The 16,062-nt window shown below is 46.1% G+C and overlaps 5 protein-coding genes across 5 annotated transcripts; 2 read left to right on the forward strand and 3 right to left on the reverse strand.

Annotated features, from left to right (window-relative positions):
* Nucleotides 1-235: 235 nt before the first annotated feature.
* Nucleotides 236-1,581, reverse strand: LOC1272579 (uncharacterized). Its single transcript, XM_311488.4, has 4 exons — nt 1,320-1,581; nt 1,066-1,226; nt 787-997; nt 236-719 (listed from the first exon to the last, which is right to left on the reverse strand). The coding sequence occupies exons 1-4, from the start codon at nt 1,389-1,391 to the stop codon at nt 627-629; spliced, it is 537 nt and encodes a 178-aa protein (XP_311488.2). The 5' UTR covers nt 1,392-1,581; the 3' UTR covers nt 236-626.
* A 188-nt stretch (nt 1,582-1,769) lies between these two features.
* On the reverse strand, nt 1,770-2,948 carry LOC133394039 (histone H1-like). The gene has a single exon (XM_061662404.1). It carries the CDS (start codon nt 2,944-2,946, stop codon nt 2,101-2,103), a length of 846 nt encoding a protein of 281 aa, XP_061518388.1. The 5' UTR covers nt 2,947-2,948; the 3' UTR covers nt 1,770-2,100.
* A 1,447-nt stretch (nt 2,949-4,395) lies between these two features.
* LOC1272577 (histone H1) lies at nt 4,396-6,223 on the forward strand. Its single transcript, XM_311486.6, has one exon. The coding sequence runs from the start codon at nt 5,045-5,047 to the stop codon at nt 5,897-5,899; it is 855 nt and encodes a 284-aa protein (XP_311486.5). The 5' UTR covers nt 4,396-5,044; the 3' UTR covers nt 5,900-6,223.
* Nucleotides 6,224-7,271: 1,048 nt separating this feature from the next.
* On the reverse strand, nt 7,272-15,729 carry LOC1272575 (ATP-dependent helicase brm). The gene is made up of 3 exons (XM_061662366.1): nt 14,775-15,729; nt 8,196-12,519; nt 7,272-8,124 (listed from the first exon to the last, which is right to left on the reverse strand). The coding sequence occupies exons 1-3, from the start codon at nt 15,288-15,290 to the stop codon at nt 7,961-7,963; spliced, it is 5,004 nt and encodes a 1,667-aa protein (XP_061518350.1). The 5' UTR covers nt 15,291-15,729; the 3' UTR covers nt 7,272-7,960.
* On the forward strand, nt 12,750-14,638 carry LOC1272576 (uncharacterized). The gene is made up of 2 exons (XM_311485.5): nt 12,750-13,421; nt 13,487-14,638. The coding sequence occupies exons 1-2, from the start codon at nt 12,951-12,953 to the stop codon at nt 13,859-13,861; spliced, it is 846 nt and encodes a 281-aa protein (XP_311485.4). The 5' UTR covers nt 12,750-12,950; the 3' UTR covers nt 13,862-14,638.
* Nucleotides 15,730-16,062: the final 333 nt, after the last annotated feature.

The raw sequence follows: 16,062 nt of genomic DNA on the forward strand, positions 1-16,062 counted from the left end.
CCAGCTGCGTCATAGAAATCGTGTGTAACAGTCATGTTCAAGTTTTTGCTTTATTTACCGCTCAGGTCACTCGCATAAAAAATGGTTTATGAAATGAAATGATAGTAAAAATACTGATATGACTCAAAGGAACCAAAATCAACGTACATCAGTCGTTAATTAATTCTAGCCGACTTGTACTTTAACGGCGGGATCTAATACCATGTAACAGGCAAAAAAGGAAACAATTACAGAGTATGAGAGCAAATTCCTCAGCCTTTTTTATTCATTATATTTTCATTCAAAGCTTCAAGTATATCAAGCTCGTCCCCGGTGTACGCTTATCTCCTGTGTATATGTGTATAGTGTTTTTGTTCTTATTTTACACGCTTTCCTATGCATCAGTTAGACGAAGTTTGATTAAAAAATATGCTTCAGCCGATTGTTAGGTGCAGGTCTAAGAATCTGCAGAGTAAAAAACAAAACATTTTCTATATATGCCTATACGTACATACTTGTATTGCAATCGGCGACTGTTCATCATCAAATGAGATATTATATGTAAACACTTTACAACGGAGCAGAAACAAAACCAACACAGCGCATTTGCGAACAATATTTTACAAGTTACGCTTCACGGCATAATATTATGGAATCCGGAACGGCACGACTAGGTTCTCAGTGTGGTCAACTTTTATCTCCGTAACTGCAACATTTGCCTTTTGCACCATCGTTTTAATCTGCAAACGAAATCAGTTCATCTTAACAAATAGCAGCACGAACGGACATCGCATTAATAGAGCTTACCATAGCCAGATCGTCCGCAGCTATCGGCACCGAAGCCAACACTGGTTCAGGATTCGGTATATCCTTAAGCAGACTCGAGCTTTCTGCTTGATTCGGATGGTTCACGTTGCTCCACTGCTGCTGTAGCCGCTGCGAGTATAGCTTTATGCGATCATTATATTCGCTAGCTTCCAGCTTTTGCGTATCCATTGCAGCAACGTCTATGATATTTCTACAAAAACAGACCAAAATAATGCAGAAGGTAATCCCAGCAAAGCATCACGCGGCATCGTATCTTACTCAGACGTTTCTTGTAATATTTTCGCCAGTGCAGACTGTTCATCTTTCTTGGGCACAGAGTTGGGGTACTCCTGCGTAAAGGTTTCATTGTCTCGACGCACTGCTGGACTGTTGCTGACCGGGTCGGCAAGAAGATGAGTTCGTTCGCTAGGCTCATTACCCTTTGGGGATAGAAATAGAGAAATAAGTAAGCAGAATGCAACGGCGATTGGAGCAAATGAAAGCTACATTCTATCCTAGGAAATGCCACCTACCTGTGCAGACGAAACTTCTTGACAGGAAAAACAACGAGAGGCGTAACCCCACAGCGATCGAACACATTCCATATTTCAGGGGGATTGGTTTACAGTAATATCAAACGTTTAGCGATGAATAGAAGTGATAATAATATCGTGTTATGCCTGTATAAAAGCTGTCCGCGGACTTAAAGTGACGATGTAAATGGTTGAAGAGTGATAACCATTTCGTACAACAACCCTAGATGCTCTGACATCAGCCGTCATGTCATCTTGCAGTGTTTTGTTTTGATTTGGGAAAGTGAAGCGGCATTTACACGTCGGCAGAATCCATCCGAGATTGAATCGAGATCCATCAACAAAGATCGAGAAAATAATTGTGTATTCCTATAACATTGAATCGTTGTTTGAAGCTTGTAGATTCTGTATGTGATATTTTCTTATGTTAGGATAAGTAATAAAAATCCCTTTTAGGATAATGTCAAAACTTATATATTTTAACTCGTATAACCGTACGGTATACAATAACGCTTACTTTTTGCTTAAAATATCCAATTATGTACACTTGGCACGTCGGTCGGTTCCGAGCGATGTGCGCTTTCAAAATGTTTAAAACAAACATATCAACTTCATTGGAGTCGAGATCAAGGAATGGTTCACTTCGAGCAAGCAAACTTCATCTTAGCAGACGATGGTCACGGTAATAATCCTTAAAAATACATTTTCTAGTCCTGACAAGGACTGTTTTACGAAATGGCCAGGGCAATCCGCCTCGTGCCCTTTGATGATCCAACTCAGCTTACTTCTTCGCAGCAGTGGCCTTCTTAGGTGCCGCGGCCTTCTTGGCAGGTGCGGCGGCCTTCTTCGGTTTGGGAGTCTTTGGCTTGGGCGCTCCCGTCTTCTTCGAGGGCTTGGTCGCCTTCTGCTTCGGTGCTGCTGTCGCTGCCTTCTTCACGACCTTCTTCGCTCCCCCAGCTTTGGCGGCGGCTGGCTTCGGCTTCTTGGCTGCAGTCGCTGCTTTCGGCTTCTTGGCAGCGGCTCCTCCCTCGGCCTTCTTCGCTACCTTCTTCTTTTTCTCACCAGCCGCCTTCTTCGTCGCTGGCTTCTTCTTTTTGTCTCCAGCAGCGGCCGACTTTTTCTTCTGCACTGCGGCCTTCTTCTTCTTCTCCACCACTGGCTTCTTCGCCTCGGCCGACAGTTTGAACGATCCGGACGCTCCTACTCCCTTCGTCTGCACCAGCTTGCCACCCGTCACGCCCGTCTTCAGCGCCTTCTTGATGAATGGTCCGAGCTTGGCCACGTCGACCTTGTAGTTGGCTGCCATGTACTTCTTGATGGCCTGCAGGGACGAGCCGTTGCGCTCCTTCAGCGCCTTCAGGGCGGCCACAATCATCGCGTTTACCGGAGGATGCGTCGCGGGCTTCTTCGGCTTCTTCGGTCCTGCGGCGGCTTTGGCCTTCTTCGGGGTCTTGGCCACGGCGGCTGGGGCTGCTGCTGCTGCGGGGACTGCCATCGCTGTATCTGCCATTGCTGCTCTTTCGATGCTTGCTTTGCTTTGTTTTCGATTGAACGAGTTTGTTTGGGTCTGCGCTTTCACACACACTGTAATGACGTTTCTGTAGGTAACACCAACACTGCTCGGCATCAGGTCCCTCGAATTGTGGAACCCGACGGGAAACTACCACTCGTGTAACGTTCACTGTCATGGCGTCGCTCTATGACAATTTTTAAATTACCTTTTGCTATTTCCTCTCCTGTTGCGTTATTTCACTACCGTGTCTCTTAATGTTTATTGCAATTCCAAAGCCCAAGATGTTCAGCTTTCTGAAAATGTATAACATGCCGCTATTGGCAATTTCTAAAGCACTCGAAAATGGAGACTAACTCTGAAAAAGTTAACTTTTCAATTGATGGTCTCGATGAAATTGCAAATATGATGGGTTTACCACACTTTTAGGTGGTCAAACTATGCTGAATCTAGTAGCAGAACATCTAATCTATCGATTTGAGTACAGTTTCCCGAGGATCGACTCGATTTGTTGCCATAAACAGGGCCTACAAATCGCTGCTGCCGATCCTCGAATCGCCCAGTCCGGGCCAGCTCTACGCCGGTGGCGAACAAGTTAAATTCTTGTAAATGATCTCATTTTTGTCGAAAATACTACAATTTGGGGTCTACAAACTGCCAGAACTCTGATTTCCCAAATAAAAAAATCGTCAAATCGAGTAAAAACCAACATTTCACGATTTTTCACTACAACATCGCTTCACCGAAGGGCCTCTATGGTTGCGTCGTAGGAAGAATGTAGCGGATTCATGTATGGTACGGCCTACAATAAGACACCAACCTAAGACGAAATTTGTCTTGGTCAGGAAATGTATGGAGCAATTTTTATGAATGCATGAAATTGTTAATTTCTTTAAAATATTGTTTTCCTAATACATTCATTTTCCCATGTAAACTCAAGCATTGGAATTTTTTTTTATTTTTTTTATTCCTATCGAATGGACCCATATATGCAGCTCCTTAAATGCGTTTGATCTTTCGCTGCAATTGATAACTTTTTTAGTTTGCTAAACATTTATGGAACTGCATGAATTCATTTCTTTAGTAAGGTTTTGTAATCTCTTAAATATTTTTTCATTTTTCTTTTGAAGATCAATCATCACCAATGCTGGCCAGCAGATGACCTAGTTTCTATCAAATGCCATGGAGCTGATCATGCATTGCGTAAACCTATGCAATTATAAGTGAATTTGTAACCAATATAGCGCTATTTGACTTGAAAATGATTTTAAATTGTCATACTAAATACAAATAAATAATTTCAAGCCTAATGTATTCTTAGTAAATGGGTAATGGCATATCTTACACCTCGCTAGGTCGCCACTTCCAGCTGTTTGATTTCCCTTGCAATCCGAAGTTTATAAATAGAAGCGCAAATGGAAAGCATTATAATTTGATCCAAAATAAGCATAAGAATAGTAATATATCGCATTATCATGTTTAGCAAATAAGAAGGTATGAAGTGATTTATGTATTTCTAACGACGCAATAGTTTTGACTGCCTTCCTCCTTCCAAGAACATTACATTCTTCCTACGACGCAACCATAGAGGCCCTTCGGTGAAGCGATGTTGGAGTGAAAAATCGTGAAATGTTGGTTTTTACTCGATTTGACGATTTTTTTATTTGGGAAATCAGAGTTCTGGCAGTTTGTAGACACCAAATTGTAATATTTTCGACAAAAATGAGATCATTTACAAGAATTTAACTTGTTCGCCACCGGCGTAGAGCTGGCCCGGACTGGGCGATTCGAGGATCGGCAGCAGCGATTTGTAGGCCCTGTTTATGGCAACAAATCGAGTCGATCCTCGGGAAACTGTACTCAAATCGATAGATTAGATGTTCTGCTACTAGATTCAGCATAGTTTGACCACCTAAAAGTGTGGTAAACCCATCATATTTGCAATTTCATCGAGACCATCAATTGAAAAGTTAACTTTTTCAGAGTTAGTCTCCATTTTCGAGTGCTTTAGAAATTGCCAATAGCGGCATGTTATACATTTTCAGAAAGCTGAACATCTTGGGCTTTGGAATTGCAATAAACATTAAGAGACACGGTAGTGAAATAACGCAACAGGAGAGGAAATAGCAAAAGGTAATTTAAAAATTGTCATAGAGCGACGCCATGACAGTGAACGTTACACGAGTGGTAGTTTCCCGTCGGGTTCCACAATTCGATGGACCTGATGCCGAGCAGTGTTGGTGTTACCTACAGAAACGTCATTACAGTGTGTGTGAAAGCGCAGACCCAAACAAACTCGTTCAATCGAAAACAAAGCAAAGCAAGCATCGAAAGAGCAGCAATGGCAGATACAGCGATGGCAGTCCCCGCAGCAGCAGCAGCCCCAGCCGCCGTGGCCAAGACCCCGAAGAAGGCCAAAGCCGCCGCAGGACCGAAGAAGCCGAAGAAGCCCGCGACGCATCCTCCGGTAAACGCGATGATTGTGGCCGCCCTGAAGGCGCTGAAGGAGCGCAACGGCTCGTCCCTGCAGGCCATCAAGAAGTACATGGCAGCCAACTACAAGGTCGACGTGGCCAAGCTCGGACCATTCATCAAGAAGGCGCTGAAGACGGGCGTGACGGGTGGCAAGCTGGTGCAGACGAAGGGAGTAGGAGCGTCCGGATCGTTCAAACTGTCGGCCGAGGCGAAGAAGCCAGTGGTGGAGAAGAAGAAGAAGGCCGCAGTGCAGAAGAAAAAGTCGGCCGCTGCTGGAGACAAAAAGAAGAATCCAGCGACGAAGAAGGCGGCTGGTGAGAAAAAGAAGAAGGTAGCGAAGAAGGCCGAGGGAGGAGCCGCTGCCAAGAAGCCGAAAGCAGCGACTGCAGCCAAGAAGCCGAAGCCAGCCGCCGCCAAAGCTGGGGGAGCGAAGAAGGTCGTGAAGAAGGCAGCGACAGCAGCACCGAAGCAGAAGGCGACCAAGCCCTCGAAGAAGACGGGAGCGCCCAAGCCAAAGACTCCCAAACCGAAGAAGGCCGCCGCACCTGCCAAGAAGGCCGCGGCACCTAAGAAGGCCACTGCTGCGAAGAAGTAAGCTGAGTTGGATCATCAAAGGGCACGAGGCGGATTGCCCTGGCCATTTCGTAAAACAGTCCTTGTCAGGACTAGAAAATGTATTTTTAAGGATTATTACCGTGACCATCGTCTGCTAAGATGAAGTTTGCTTGCTCGAAGTGAACCATTCCTTGATCTCGACTCCAATGAAGTTGATATGTTTGTTTTAAACATTTTGAAAGCGCACATCGCTCGGAACCGACCGACGTGCCAAGTGTACATATATGAATGATATGTTATGTAAACATAAAATATGGTTGAATTAGTGTGTATAATAAAATCTAAACCTTCCTAAAACTGACAAGGCCCTTTTATGTGTATAATATTTGTTTTGATCAAAGACATTCAGGACGCTGCACACGAATAACAATATCTTACTATTATTTATTAAATTAATCTCGTATTAAATTAATCGTATTAAATCTTACGCAGTATAGAACTAATCCCTGCGTATCGGATAAATTATTATCAGCCTTTCGAAGAATCTGCTTAAAATAACCGACTTCTGTTAGCTAAAATTTTCTGTTATAGGGTGTCAGTTAAATAACTCGAAAATGGAGCGCCTTACATATCCAGAATTCGTTGATTTTTACGAACTAGTCTGACATTGAACATAATTGTGATGTAACGTTAAGGTGAATGTGTCCTAAATTCAGTAACACTCAGTAACACCTATAAATGAAATACTCAAAAGAGGGCGGAGCCATCATTTTACTGGTTTCTAGCAACAACTTTTGTCATTTTTGTCAGTACGTTACGTTACCGTCACTAGTTCTTTTTTTTCTTTGGCACAACCGTTGTCGGTCAAGGTCTGTCTATACCCACTACTAGTGAAGTGGCTTGGCTTTCAGTGATTTATTGTAACCATAGCAGAGTAGTCAGTCAGTCCTACGTATGGGGGCACGGTCTTTTCGGGGCTTGAACCCATGACGGGCATGTTGTTAAGTCGTACGAGTTGACGAATGTTCCACCAGACCGACCCTGTCACTAGTTCTAGTTGGCGATAATCGCACCACATCTTGTAAAATTGTAAAAACCGTTTCGAAAAATACAGGATTTTCTTATAGAACTCAAGAACGCGGGACACTCTGATGAATATGCGGGAGTCGTCATCAGAATCGTGAATAATTGGAAGTTTTAATTTATCAAATGTCAAATGTTGGATTAATTGTTTTTAGGATTATTAAGAGCTTACTTGATAAAAATAAAAAAAGGCAATGCGAGTAAGCAAATGCAAAAAGAATGCAATAGCCACATGGCCGACAGAGATTCCAACTAGGTGAACGCCCTACCACATTCGCTAGAGAAGTTTTCGAAGGTTTCGGATATTAATTAGAAAAAAACATAAACGCTTTGATTTTTAGTTGATTTCATTACACGTATTCATATCTATAGCCGACCAGTTAATGTGTGTCCAGTAAGGTTAATAATAATAGCATGACAATGTCACTATTTATATAAAGAAAAATATAATAAAAAAAATCCCGATTTTATCTTTACATGACGTTCCCGCTGTGGTTGCGCAGCACGAAAAACCAACAGATCTATAAATATTTGTCCGTAAAGGAACAGATTTGACCATCGTTGGCCGATGCACACAATAAGTTTCCTCTAGAAATAGTTCTGCAACTAGCCGAACTGGATAAGGGATTAGTTGTTGAATGGTTTGAGTTTCCAAAATTTAAGCATTTGTTATTTCTACGCCTTTGTCTATGGGGAGCTATATCTTTTGCAAATTTTTGAATGCGACTTTCGTTGCAATACGTAACGCGTTGCAGTACGCGTAGATTAATTGTACACTATAGATAATACAATTCTAATGTATCGGCTGCTGCTGATGCTGCTCACTAAACTAAACAAAAGCGAATGGTATTCGTCATGCGTTTGCCGCTATAGCAGCGAACTCACACAACTGCTGCTTTTAAGGTGCACGATGATGATGGTTTACTGAACCTACTGAGCTACTGTCTGACCCTATTGTTTTGCAGCGATAAAATCTACTATAAAGATAAACCATAGGTATTGCAAAGTGTTTGCATACTTAATCAATATCGTCATCGTCATCCGAGATGGTATACTTCTTCTGTGCTCGTTTCCTTCGCACCGGGGTAGCTTTCTTCGCAGAGGAGGTGGAAGAAGTTGATCCTTTCGATATTTTAAGCTTCATCTTCACGCTTCCGCCTTCCTCATCTGATTCTTCCTCTTCTGCAAATATCAAAAGTATCCAAATGATTAGTAATGGAAGTTGTACACACGCCCAAACATCAACTACGTACCTTCTTCATTGGATTCCTCTTCTTCGTGGTTGTCCAGGATCTTTGCCTTCGCATTGCTAAACACTGACTGCAGCTCAAGACTGTCTTCGTAGATCAGAGACGCTTCTTCGTTGTAGGTCTGAGCATTCTGACACAGCAGGAAGAAATCATTCTCCAAGTCGGCAAAGTCGACATATTTTGCTTCTTCGATGCGGGCTAGTATCTTCTTGATGTCGATCGGTTTCTTGATCACTTCGTAGTAGTCGGGCAGGTCACGTCTGGAAGGTAGTTTGAGGAACGGTTTGCTCAAAACGCGCCCATCAGCATCGGTGTACTTGATTACTGCCTTCAGGACCTTCTTCATCTGCTTCCTTATCTTCGGATCGGTTATGCCCTTCTTGCGCTTTGTCATCGTTGAAACAATGCTCTCGTCGTCCGAGTCGTCCCTTCCTCGGCCCTTTCGTTTGCGTCCCTTTCGTTTCTTTTCTCGCTCCTCCTCCTCTAGCTCCTCGTCAAAGTCAGCCCCATCATCGATGGCCTTCAGCCACTCTTTCTCCGTTAGGCTGTCAGTGTAATCAACTTCCTTTCGCTGGCGCGAGCCCCGGCCCAGAATGGATGTTTCTTCCTCGTAGTCCCATCGGTCGACTTCTTCATCATCCTTCACCAGCCAGTCGGGCAGTTCAGCTTCGTCCAGCAGACGCGGCTTCACTTCCTCCGCCTTTCGCTCAGCGTCCATCTTTTTGAACAGTTCCAGCTCATCGTCCGTTCGCGAAATCATCAGATTGATCATCTCGTCATCTGGGACCTCATTTTCCTCCTCCTCATCCATCTCGTCCTGGTGCAGAATGCTTTGTAAAAATTGCTGCCGTTCGCTACCAGTCGATTTCTGATCGAACATACCGGCTTGGATGACTTTTTCGTCCATGTTGAGCTTGTACCGGGCGGCAGCCAAAATACGCTCCTCTACCGAGTTCACCGTCATTAGTCGCAGCACGCGCACCTCATTTCGCTGCCCGATACGATGCGCACGATCTTGAGCCTGCAGATCCTGATGGGGATTCCAATCGGAGTCGAAAATAACGACCGTATCTGCCGTCTGCAAGTTCAATCCTAAACCGCCAGCTCGAGTAGAGAGCAGGAAGAGGAAGTAGTCGGAATTTTTCGAATTGAACTTTTTCAACAAATCTCCGCGCTCTTCGGACTTGGTAGTACCGTCAAGACGCAGATACCCGAAGCCGCGCCAGGAAAGATAGTCCTCTATTATAGTCATGCACTGTGTCATCTGACAGAAGAGCAGTACTCGATGTCCAGTCGCTTTCAGTTTGGGCAAGATGCGATCCAGCAGCTCAAATTTGCCCGATGCACGGTACAGATCCGGACCGGTGACTGTTCCCTGCACACCGATATGGTCGCAATACTTTTCCTCTATATGCTGGAACATGAATGGATGGTTGCAGAGTTTGCGCAGCTGGACAATCGTGTTCATCAGAGCCTTCGCACCTCCCTTGCCCTTGTTGCCCTTCTCCGAGCCGTCGGTTAACAACACTCCCTTGCTCTGCATGTGTTTGTAGAGCACGCGCTGCAACCCGGACATGTCACACTTGACGATGTACTCCACCTTGTCCGGCAGCTGCGATTCGACCTCCTTTTTCAAACGGCGCAGCAAGAATGGACGTAGCACCTTATGCAGACGACGAATGATGAGAATCGTTTCTTCCTCATTTAGTTCCACCTTTTCGCCAGTAGTGGCGAACGGTGCATTGAACCACTGTTCGAATGTGGAACAGGATTTGAAAATCGATGGCAGTAAAAAGTTTAGCAGAGCCCACAGCTCGGGAAGCTTGTTCTGCAAAGGCGTTCCCGTAAGCAGCAAACGGTGCGGTGCATTGTAGTGCGTGTTGAGCACCTGTGTTAGCTTGCAGTGGTGATTCTTCATTCGGTGACCCTCATCGATGATCATGTACTTCCACGAAATCTTCGCCAGCACGGCCTTATCCTTGATTACGTACTCATAGGTTGTAAGCAACACATTGAACTTGGTCGCTTTCATCTGATTTTGGACAGCACGGCGACCCGCCGGAGATCCCTTGTAAGCGACGACACCGACTGCAGGGGCCCATTTTTCGAACTCCAACACCCAGTTGGAGAGTGTCGAGAGCGGTACAATAACCAGATAGGGGCCGTTATTTTTCTTCTTTTCCATCAAATAAGTAACGAGAGCGATCGTTTGGATCGTCTTACCGAGACCCATTTCGTCAGCCAAGATGCCGTTGAGATTGTTGTTAAACAGTGATACCAGCCACTCGAGACCCTTTATCTGGTACTCCTTCAGCTTTCCATTCACTAAGATCGATGCTTGCTCGGTCACCTTCTCGTGGACCGTGTGTGCAATGCTATAGTACGTCTGCTCTTCGGTCTTATATTCGTCATCCTCGACCTTCGCCTTTTGTATAACTTCCTTCGTCTTGGCGTCATCGCTCAGCTCTTCCTCGGGAGTTTTCTTCTTTCCTCCCTCCGATTCCTCCTCGTCATCGTCGGCGTCGCCGTCAGAGATAACGTACTCCCAGCCAGGATGCAGCTGCAGCCAGCTGTGCAGATCGCGCAGGAACGGTGCATCATCTCCCGAAATCATCTTGCCTGTTGCCGTTTCCATCACCGTTACACGACAATCTGATGCTTCGCAGTGTTCATCCAAATGTTCGATATCGCCGCTTTCCAGAATGTGACGCTTGAGCTGTTTCTTGCGCTGAATCTCATCGTCCTGCTTCTTTTTCTGATCCACCTTGTGTTGTTTGACCATCTCCGTAAGGTTGCTGATATACTCATCCGTCTGCGACAGCAGGAATGCCAACCGCTTGTCCTTCTTCTGATCGATAAGTTTACGATACCCTTCCTCATCCTCCGCCATCAAGCGACGCATACGCTCCTTCTCGATACGCTCCTGCTCCTTCTTTTGCTCTCTTTCCGCGTTGGCATGATAGTTCATTACCGCTTTGTTCAGGCGGCCCAGCTTGGCAATATTGTTACGATGGTACTCTTTGAAATCTTTACCATGCTGCAATACCGACGCCAAGAACTCCTGATGCTTCTGGCGACGTTTGCGTTCGGCCTCGAGCTTCTGCTGCTTCTCCAGTTTCTCCGTGGCACGTGCCTCGCGCAAACCTTGCCGTTTGGTACGCTTGTAAGCTTTCACGTTGACGGCCGTTTCGAGTGTTGTATCGCGTCGAGTGCACTGGACAATTTCGCTCCGCAGCTGGCGCTGGAAGTTCAGAACCCGAAGCGCCCGCAGCTCAATCAAGGCCTTCATTCTCAGATCTTCCGGCATCGAGGCTGGCAAATTATTGAGCTCCTCCAGCCGAAGAGCAATCCGAGCGGCCAACCGATTTTCACGCTCTTGCAATATGGTTAAAGGATCCAATCCGGCCGGCTTCGCAACGGTCGTGACGCGGTTCTGTTTCGGCATCGGTTGCATCGTCGGTGCTTGAGCGGCCGGTCTTGGACCCGGCCCACCAGCGGGCCCTTGCGAGTTCGGACGGGCAGGTTGTCCGACTGTGGGAAGCATTTGCTGCTGGGGATGACCGTGCGAGGCTGCTGAATGTGGCGGCTGTTGCATTTGCTGTTGCTGTTGTTGGTGGTGCTGGCCGTGTCCCACTTGCGGGGGACCGCCCATGGTCATGCCTGGCATTGGACTTTGATTCGGTGGCATTCCTCCACCGGTTCCCAGTGGTGGTTTGTTGGAACCGATCGCGTCTGGCGGACCGGGCGGCCCTCCGGGCTTGCCCGGTGGGCCCTGCATTGCAGTCTGTGGTGCTCCAGGGTGACTCGGAACCGTAGAAGGTCCTTGCGGTTGCGGTTGTCCTTGCTGTTGATGTGGTGGTTGCGATTGCTGTTGCTGCGACGGTTGCGGGGGTATTCCCGGCTGCGGTGAGGGACCTCCAGCAGCGTTCGGGTACGGACTGGCTGGGGGTGTTGGACATTGCGGAGGGGTCCCATCGGATCGCTGGGCCAAAATTTGCGATGCAAGCTGCTTACTTATTGGCTGATGACGTACCAGCAAGCGATACGCCATGATTTGTCCGCGCAGTTGATGCAGCTGCGGAGCGTTTAGATTTTGTTGCTTGGAATTAGCACGTAATGCCAGCAGCTGCGAATAGCGTGGATCTTCTTGCAGTCCTTTCTCCTCCATCGAGTCGATTGCCCGTTGCAAAGCGTTAAGATTTTCTTGTCCCGGGGGAGGTGGTGGGGCCGAACCGGGCATCATGCCTGGATTGGCAGCACCGGGTGGCATTACAGGCCCCGGTCCAGGACCACCAACTCCCTGCATCGGCCCTGGTGGTGGCGGTCCCTGTTAGGAAAATAGAGAAAGAGAGAGAGATAAATGATAGAACGAACTACTTCGCATGAAATAAAGCATCGCTAGAAGGATAATCTTATCTTTGCTTCGAGATTTTACAGACGCTGGCATTGAGATTAAGTAAACAATACAATCACTAATTTACATTATGAAAACAGTACCGTAGCCCCGGAATGCATGAACCGCGAGCAAAAGGCGTAACGAATATCACGTTTCGCTATATTTGTACGCCTTATCTGTCACACACACACATACACACAGGCGCGATTCTGCTAATATCAAAAGTCATTGAGCCGCTGTGTGTGACGCTAGCTGTCATCAGTCCAAGTAAAGCAGGCAACGGCAGCGGTCGCACATACCGGGGGTACGCAGTTTATCATAATTCAAAAAAAAAATCTACAACACGTTATCAGCGTACCATCATGTGCGACGAAAACGAAATAAAGGCAGCCTTCGAAACAGTGCTGGAATTGGTGAAACAGTGTAACGAAATAGTGCTCGAGGGATTTCGCTCCGCTTCTAAGCAGGTGGAGGTGAAAGGTAAACATTGGGATCTGGTGACCGTGTACGACCAGCGAGTGGAGGACATTTTGATCGCGGGACTTCGGCAACAGTTTCCACATCACAAATTTTGCGCAGAAGAATCGGCGTTCGCTAGTGGAGCCAAGCTGATTCTCGGACCGGAGCCAACGTGGATAATTGATCCAATTGATGGCACGGTCAACTTCGTGCGAGGCGTACCCTTCACGTGTATTTCTGTCGCACTGGCGGTCAATCATGAACTACAGATCGCAATCATAGCGAACCCAACCGCCAATGAGCTATTCACTGCCATTAAAGGGCAAGGGTCATTCCTGAACGGTTCCCGGATCCACACGCGCAACACGAAGGAAGTAAGTAGAGGAAAGACATGTTCGATTCGATTGGGTGAATTCACCTTCCTCTTTATATTTTACAGCTGAAGGATGCCCTCGTGGGACATGAATTTTCCATCGGAAGCTATAAGCCGATACGGGCGGCCCTGTTTGAGCGGGGCCAGAGGTTCATCGCGGAGTGCGTAGGATTGCGTGCGTTTGGTTCCGCCGCTCTCTCACTAGCATACATCGCTAGCGGACAGATCGATGCCTATAGCATACAGTATCTTAAACCGTGGGACATTGCAGCAGGCGCGCTGCTGATCCAGGAAGCTGGCGGCACGGTTATTAGCATCACAGGAGGACAGTACGACATTATGAAGCCAGATATTATAGCCGCCAGTAGTGAACCGTTGGCTCAAACGATACTGAACATAGTACGCGACGTTGATGAGAAGCTAGCTCAAATCAAGGAGTAATACTGCCTGCCCTCCACAACCGCACTAACTAATGGTATACGAGCCATTGGGTGCAGCTTTAATTGATAAGCAATAAATATATTGTAATGTGTCAGGTTGAGGTTATCGAAGAAAAAAAAAACTTTTTTTGTCGTTACCATTACCATACCTTTACCGATGGTGATGTAAATACAGACGGTCCTCGAAATACACGGTTAATAGGGACCGAAAACGGCCGCAAAATCGGAACGAAAAATCGCGTGGTTTCCACGCCATGAATCTCGTGATTTCCAGTCAAAATATCACCAGTTTTCATGTAATTTTACAAGTAGGAGGTGGTTATACTTAATGGATTGTTTGATGTGATTCTAGCTGAATATAAAAATCGCAAACCTTTTGAAATATTTTTTAACATTCAATCAATAGGGAAATTATTAACATCTGATGTGTCAAATCAGTACAATGTGCTCTAATAATTGTCAAATTTAGAAAACCGCGTATACGAGGTACCGCCTGTACATGTTATTAAAAGCTAAATATAAATAATTATAACACCATCTATCTTTAAATTAAAAAAAGGTATTAAAATCAAACAGACAGTAGACTTCGTTAAAATATGTATATGTGGAGGACAGATTGTCATTGATTATCATTCCAAAACCAGTTCAGTAGGGTTTCAGTGATAACGATAAGTTATGGGTAGAGAGCAATATCTAAAAAGACAACAAACAGAGGTATGTAAGTTAAAAAAAATTATAATATTGTACTATAGAACGTACGATACTCGTTAAGCGTGAATTTTAATCTAGTGGCTTGAGTTATCTCCTATCCTGGTTTCATCCTTGTTTGTTTTTTCGTATCGGATTGTTCAGGTTTAATAATCAATTCGAGTATTATTATGCTACGGGACCTGATACTTTCTTACTGTACATACCGCATTTGGTGGCATCGAGTGTCCCGGATAGCCACCTGGAACCATTCCAGGAGGCAAGGGTGGGCCCTGTGTCGGGTGCCCAGCCATTCCGGGATGCGGGGGAACCGGGTGCCCCATTACAGGATGGGGTGGATGTTGCGGCATGTGTTGCGGTCCCGATGGAGGCATGTGATGCGGTGGTCCGCCCGGCCCATGCCCGGGGGCTCCCTGCGGTCCCGGTGGTGGTCCATTCATATGGGAAGGGTGCTGGGGTGGCGGCGGTCCGTGAGGATTGGGTGGCTGGCCACCGTGGGGCGTCGGAGGCCCTTGCATCGACATGTGTGGCCCGGGTGGGGGTCCTGCTTGGGGCGGTACATGATGGCCAGGGGTTGGCATGTGAGGAGGTCCCTGACTTTGACCAGGATGTGGCGGAGGTGCCTGCTGGTAAGGACTGTGCGGTGAAGGTGATGGTGCAGGGCTTTGCGAAGGTGCTTGTGGCGGAGGCATTGGGCTGTTCTGTGGCGTTGGACTAGCCATTTATGTACCTTAGTCACTGGCAACCTTTGAACAAGCTGCAGTAATCACGATGCAAGCAAAACTCGCACAGTTCTCAGCAAACCATCGATTCGCACTACGTACTGCAAACACCGCACCGAGAAGTTTCACTGCCGCTTGCCTTCGCAAGAGAAAATGGCTGCCGAGTGGGTTTGGTTGCACTGCACAAACGCACAACAAACAACGCCGTTTTACCACACGCCGCACTCGCACGGATACGTGAAAACGTAATTCACGACTTCAGGACTCCAATGTTATCAATTAGCACTGTTCATCGAATATTCTAAAGAGTTTATGCAACTTTTTTGCTCAAAGCATCGCAGACAACCAAGCAGGCCGCTTTGTTCATTGCTGGTTGTAATTAATGTCAGGTGAGTAAAATTATTGCTCACTTTTTCGGCGTTGGAGCTGAAGCTTCTCACTTGTACGCGTTCGAGCAGTTTTTCTGACATATTCGAGTCTGTTATTCTCGCTATTGAGAATGCGAGCAGTTCTCTCGCTACAATCCCGGGTTGCCAAACATTATTTTCTCAACTTATCGCGTGGATGCATTGTTGTAAGCAAATGTTAATAAATACGAAATATTGCAGGTCACAATAATGCTAAAAAAGCGAATCATAAGCAAAGATGTTGGTATTTTTTTACAGATTTTTTACCAATGTCGTATTAATAAACTGCGTTCTTAATACAAACACATTTGCTATCACATATTTACAAGATTTTGTTTCGGTCCTTATCGTTTTCAGTTCTTTCA

The sequence above is a fragment of the Anopheles gambiae genome, chromosome 3 (genome assembly GCF_943734735.2).
Source record: "Anopheles gambiae chromosome 3, idAnoGambNW_F1_1, whole genome shotgun sequence".
NCBI lineage: Eukaryota > Metazoa > Arthropoda > Insecta > Diptera > Culicidae > Anopheles > Anopheles gambiae.